General features: G+C 36.1%; 1 protein-coding gene across 6 annotated transcripts in view; it reads left to right on the forward strand.

The window, feature by feature from the left end:
- The window catches only part of LOC100747410 (probable low-specificity L-threonine aldolase 2), a 29,700-nt gene extending 27,402 nt beyond the window's left edge, over positions 1-2,298 (forward strand). For all 6 annotated transcript variants that reach the window (XM_012386019.3, XM_003489745.4, XM_033320878.1 and 3 more), the window contains exon 5: positions 1,530-2,298. In XM_012386019.3, the coding sequence (XP_012241442.1) occupies positions 1,530-2,035 (506 nt within the window). In that variant the 3' untranslated portion in view covers positions 2,036-2,298. The remainder of the gene's footprint in view (positions 1-1,529) is intronic.
- Positions 2,299-6,832: the final 4,534 nt, after the last annotated feature.

Below are 6,832 nucleotides of genomic sequence, written 5' to 3' on the forward strand. Positions count from 1 at the left end.
TGGCCCGGGCCATGTGCTTTTCTGATCCAAAATCATCGTCACGGTTTAAAACTGGAATGTACTTAATTGCCATCTTTTGCTGATAACATAGTCTGGTATCGCGGTTCATTGTAGTCTTGATATTCGCATCAAGGTCAAATATCGTTTCGGCTGCGCTTGCTACAGGTACACGATCCCTATTTCTTGATTTCGCGGTTTTTTTTTGTGGTGTTAGTTACAAATTCAAAATCTTTAGTCATAATTGTTTCTTGGCTTTCTATAGCTAGCTTTAGTTCGGCAACTGTTTTTCTTAGCAGTTCGATTTCTTTAGCGAGGCTTTCTCTTCGCTTGTTTGTTTGGTTAGTATTTGAATTCGTTGTAGAATTTTGGCGGTAGTTCTCGCGTTTTCGAATTTCGTTCTGTTTCTATATCGCTTCTAATACCTGCTTTAGACTAATTTCGCTGTCTTCACTTGTTGATACTTTAGACATTTTCTTTTGAAAATTGCTACTTCGTTGAGTCTTTGCTGTCAAAGCTAGAACGTCTATATTGAACAAAAGAATCAAACTTTACCCGGTTGTGAGTTTGTCGTTGAGGATGACCCGAAACCCAAGTTGAATCCTTTTCTACGTAAGTAGGATATCTCGTTTTCCTAACGAGTACTTTTCGCAGTCCGGGCAGTGATCGGCAAAATGTCACGTAAAATTTACGATAAACTTATCTTGACCGTGTTTTTATAATTTTCTGGACTTTTATTAAGTACCATATTACAATGAAGTTCAAATCACGGCCAAACTGTACACAAGATTAGACTCAAGACTAAAAAGACTGTTCTTGGTCGAATGCTTGCATCTTTTATAGGTTGAGTTTGTTGGCGTTGAGGGGAAGGGGCGGATCCTAATTGCCCTTCGTAATGGGGAAAATGTAATGTTGGGCCATATGCAGAGGTCAAGTCAAAACCTAACGGTCCGCTGTTGGGTAGTGTGGAATGACGTGGATTTGAGTATGGTTGTTGTCACACCTAGGATGTCGTTTCGCGGACTACGTGACCAACACATGTGCTTCAACCCTGGAACTTTCTCTACGGCCATGGGCCACTGTAGCGTACGATTTTGTTAACATCCGAATCAATTGAATTTTTATAAATGTTTAAAGTTAACTTTTGTCAGTGAAAGTAAGATCTTGTCCTTAACGGCACCTTCAATGTTCTTATTTTCCAAAATTATCGGAAAACCGTACCTACGGTCGAAGATAATCTATTTTTGTATAAGTTGGCATAAAAACTTTCTACTTTGCAAAATCCAATCACATTTGCCACCATTCCACTATTTTGAAATTTTATATAAGAAAAAAAAAAGATATGAACACAGAGTCAAGATGTTGCTGAAAGGTCTCTACAAATATCTTCATCCTTCACCGAAAATTTGTAGGCAAACAAAATGTTAGACTTATCGTAATGTTCTAGGCCTCGAGAGTTGCATATTTATTTAAATCTTACTTTGCATGTTAATTTTCAAGAAAACTTGTTTGATTATTTTCTAAATTTTCAGTAATGAACCATTGCAACGATCGTGGATGTGAGGCATATTGTGGCGATTCTGTTCATATTTTGTTACACGAACAATGTGGCGCTGTTCAAATCGGAGGAGTGAGTCTTAGATCGTTGCGCAACAATGACGATGGCACTTTCGATCTTTCTGAACTGCGATCAAAGCTGCGCCATGACAGAAATTACGAGCCCATTTCTAAGCTGGTAATTGTGGAAAATACAATTAATGGAAAAATTGTTCCTCTAAGCTGGATTAAGGAATTAGTATCGCTGTGCAAAGAACATAACTTGAAGTTGCACATGGACGGATCCAGGCTATGGAATGCAAGCGTGGGATCAGGAATATCCGGGAAGGAAATTGTTTCGGGCTTCGATTCAGTAACATTCTGTCTCAGCAAAGGCCTAGGTATATATTCTTTTACTATTTCTATGTTTAGAACGATATTTTCTATGTGTTCCTTTAACAACAATTCTCTTTTCTCACATATTTCATTTAACATCCTTTAACAATTTGAATGTTAATTATGTCTCACATAAATTGATTGGAATACGATTACATTTTTTAGATATATTTTACTTTCTTATTTTTTCTTTTTTTTTTAACAAAAACTAACATAACTTAAGAAAGCATATCTATATTATCTTAACAACTATGGACTAATTAGCATTGCAAAAAAGCAAATTTGGGCCAATAGTTCCTCAATTGTTCAGTTATAGTATTTAATGATGTACATTTTCCTTGGACGAAGTAAAAACGCGTTTACTCATAATCTTAATTTGCTTTTAATGTCAATCGAACAAAACGTGTGCTATTTGAATCTGCACACCTTTCTCAACCCTACGATATCGTTAATTTTACACTTCTGTATTTTCTACAATTTGCAAGAAACATACCTTCTGCTATTTCTTCTTTGGGAGATTTATTTTTCAAAGGATTATATGTACACGATATATATGTCGAGTCACGATCCGAGTCCGGGCTCGAGTCGCTATCACTGTGAGGGCTTGGGATAGGCAATGACTCTTCATTGAAGCTATCCATTTTCTTACAGCACGGGAGTGATTTTTATTGACACAAATAAACAGTTTACAAAGTTGACGCAAACCCACAGCGATCACACACTCGCGACACTAGTGACAATAGCCTCAGGATTCGATAACGAATCCACGGTCAACGGGATGTTAGATATACTCGCCCAACAAGCGGACTCAAACGTGTAATACTCTCAGGTCGTAGGGCACATATATATAACGAATTCGTTCTAAAACAGCGTGAGAATTGGGGAAGTCCCGTACAACGAATTGGTGAAATTGGAGAAATCCATACACAAAGCAACGTAGCAAGAATTTTTACGCGCGCGTCTTGTCATTCGATATTTCTCAATCGACCAGCGTGATGTGTCGCTTCAGATTTCCGTGTGGAATTTTTCAACATCGACATTTTGTATCCGTTTTTAAATCTTGGGACATCAATCGTTTACTCTCGATCATTTTTTCGCTGTGGGGTAGTAGCAACTTCAATATTTTCAGATAAAAAGTTGGTGACATTTTTGTAACGCGAATAATATTAATATCGAATGATTTAAATTAATTATCGATTATTTTAATCAACATATTTCTGTTAGTTACGAAAAAAACAGCATATGTACTTTTCTTAACTGCTATAATTTAACCACCGTTTTTCCATTAATTTTTCGTTTCATATAACGCGCTTTCGCGTGACATTTTTTCGTAACTTAATTACCCTGTTCTGCGCGGGAGATATTTGTATATAATTATACGCTATAGAGGTGAAAAGATCTGACATTTCTAGACATGCTAATGAGCATTTCTAGGGCCGGCACTACCCAGCGCCCTCTTCCCGGAGGGCGCAGAGCGCTTATGAAGGTTTCCTCCACGAAAAAAACAAAACGGCCACCAATCCAATCGAGTCCGAGGCTCCATCAGATGAGTCACTTCATATCTGTCCCCATTATACGATGACTCATCCATATTAGTAATTGATAAAGTTTTATATCAGTGAGATTTCGGATTGTAATCGCAGAATTGTGATAGCTCCGCTAATTAAATTGCAGGAGAAAGTAAAGTAAAAACGAAATTATTTTCAAGTTTGAGGTGAAACAAAAAATGAATATTTTATAACTTGGACAATTAACATATTGAAATGTATTAACTATGGATAATTAATCAGATAAAAATAAAGTAGAGTAATAAATTAATATGTTATAACCATGAAAACATTATCGGTTTTTGGGATTAATTTCTGCTTTCAGTGTATTAACACGTTCACTGTTCTGTGCACTGTACATGTATGATCATACGCATATGCATCATATTTGATGCACGCACGCGATCTATGTTCAGTGAGTTGAATTATTTCGCATATGTCAAATGAGATAAATTATTTCGCATATTTTCTTTCCAAGCATTGTAAACGTATGAGGCTTTTTACAAATTGATTAAGTACTCTTGTTTAACTCTCTTCTCTTTCTTTTTTACATGCGTTTTCATCATATTTTGTCAAATTACCAAACTGCAGAATGTACTGGAACAAACTGCAACTGCAGAACCGTACTATGTCGTTAATTCAGTTTTGATCAAAATGGATTAGACGCTTATTCTCAGTTGGTATTCAAGTAAACAAAGATAGGAGCGACAAAAAGAAAAATGAAACAAGGAGCAGTAATAGTTACATAATATACAATACAAAAGCTAAATTTAATGCAATTACAAATGTTCTATAATTAAAAACACGATTGAAACAACACGTAAAGCTCTATATAAAGATGTCTTGACACAAAATAAATAAATTACAGAATAAATCGATCTTATTCGTAAATATATTGGCTAGTTTCAATATTCGATTAATTGGATCATTTGAACTATATTTAGATTTTACGGCAGTGGAATAAAATATGTGACTTTTTCTAAAAGTTTCTGAACGAAAATACAAATAAATTAGTTATAATAATTGCAGAAGATGGGACTTTGCTATTTATAATTTGAAATAAAAAAGAAAGACCATTGACAATTCTGCGTTCAAGTAATGAGATCAAATTAAGCATATTTAACAATGGTTTATAGTTGCATAGATAGCATAAAGTTGTTTAAGCGAAAAGCTATTTTTCTAAGAAATTTATGCTGCACTCCCTCAATCATCAGGTTGTGTTTTAACAATTAAGAAAGCCATTAACAATTGAGAAGCATACTCTAATTGACTATACTATAATTAAAGGAACTAGCTAAAAATACAATGACTCAATAGCAGCAATGTATTTAAAATTAGTAGAAAAATGAACGATAAAACCTAACAATTTAAGAATAGTGCACACAATGTTATAACAATTTATTCGGTCTTTACCAGCCTCAACCGGCCTTTCAGAACGAGGCACATTTGTAAGGACGAAATTACCTTTTAATTTCTGCATTTTCTTATTGGCACTGCATTCACGTCTTTACGGTAATGAAGAGCACACGATGAAAACGCTCACTTTGGTTTTCCATTTTTAATACAACGAAACAAACAAAAACGACTTGGCACATGCAAAATCAATTCTGTTTTTAAATGAAGTTTGAAGTATTATTTGTGAAAACGTGTAATGATTTTATAGGTTAGGTCGAAGTTGGCTGCTTAAAGATACGACCAAAGACATCCAGACGGAAGAAACGAAATTACTTTCCGAACAATGCGATATTTCACGTATCCTTGAACAGTCATATTGTCGGTATCTTCAGCTCGGCGACTTCGAGTCTGATATCGACTTTCCAAACATTCATACACGCACGCTCAGTGATAAATTATTGTAAGGCTAAATAGCGGCAAGCTATCCGCCATAATAACATTACGAAAATGCGTTGCCACTAAGACATTACTTTTTCGCGTGGATACAACGTAGAAATATACTGATTGTAGATTTACATTACTTCCAACTCAAGGTGCTGATCTTTCTTATAAACGCAAGATTGACACGTATAGAAAATTGAATATATTCCAACATGAACTACATTGAATTTATACAGATACCAATCTTGTGTATATTTATAATTCTAACTTCATTACATTATTACGAATTACTTACTAATTCCCCTTAATTTTAACGCATGCATTACGAATGCTTTGTATTAATTTCTAGAACATACATTAATCCCTTAAAAATGGGGTGAGAAGTCGTTCGAACAATATACGAACTGTGTGCACATACATACTTATCATTTATCAACAGCGGATAATGCAATAATAACGACGTGTAAATTTAACAAAAGTAAATTTGGATGAAATTTTATAAATGGCACGATCAATCTTTCACCGATTCCCCGCCTCTTGATTAAAGTTGACCGGCCGACCTCGATCAGATATTCTTCTTGTTTATCCTGTGTGTATTGTTTTCTGAGCGCGGCAAAACTCTTCTTAAATGATTATTTTTTCTCCCGCAGCGTGGCCTTAGTAGGTATGGGCATACTGCTAGTCACAACGCATAGGGCCGCATGTGACACTTTATCTTAGCTATTTTCTTGATAGCTCAGCGCAGATGCCCATATTGGTGCAGCGTGAAGTACTACCGACTCCCATCCCCATACTACCCATAGTACAGCATCCTAATAAAGCTGTTGGGACCGTTTACGTTCGACAACAGGTTTCTAATGACGCTAACGAACGCCTCTGCCTTGCCGCACACCTGCTCGGAATGAAGAGAATACGTCCTAGCGTTGTCCTATGAAACATCAGAATATTTCACTGTGCTTTTGGTTTGTTTTTTTCGTCAAACTATTTCATCATTCTCGGGACACGCTTCCCTGTCATCATATCAAACATCAAAATATTTCACTGTACTTTTGATTTGTTTTTCCGTTTATTCTATTTTAGCATTTTCGAGACGTGCTTCCCCGTCAACAATATCATTTCAGTCTTATTTGGTGCCAGATGAAGGCCCGTGTCCACGCACCATTCTGTAATGACCTTCGTGGCTTCCCCAACCCTATCGCCGATGTCTTGCAGCTTTCTGATCGCAATAACTCGGGCCAAGTCATCGAAAGCTACGGCGTCCAAACCCTTTACATGCTCCAGGCCATTGTAAATGTTATTTCGCGAGAGTGGGCCCACGTAGTCCCATTTTTCTTTCCACGATTCTTAAGTTAGAAGAAAAAACAGCAGTACTTCCCAGAGCCATCTACAATAGCAGTAGCGCTATTACCACTTGCCTCTCACTTCACTTGTATTTAGTATTCTTAATTGTTGCGATTAAGTGAAGTTATTTTGCTGTTTTCGTTTTCCATCAATGCTTCATAATGCTGCTACGATTACTT

The sequence above is a fragment of the Bombus impatiens genome, unplaced genomic scaffold (genome assembly GCF_000188095.3).
Source record: "Bombus impatiens unplaced genomic scaffold, BIMP_2.2 scf_0366, whole genome shotgun sequence".
Taxonomy (NCBI): Eukaryota; Metazoa; Arthropoda; class Insecta; order Hymenoptera; family Apidae; genus Bombus; species Bombus impatiens.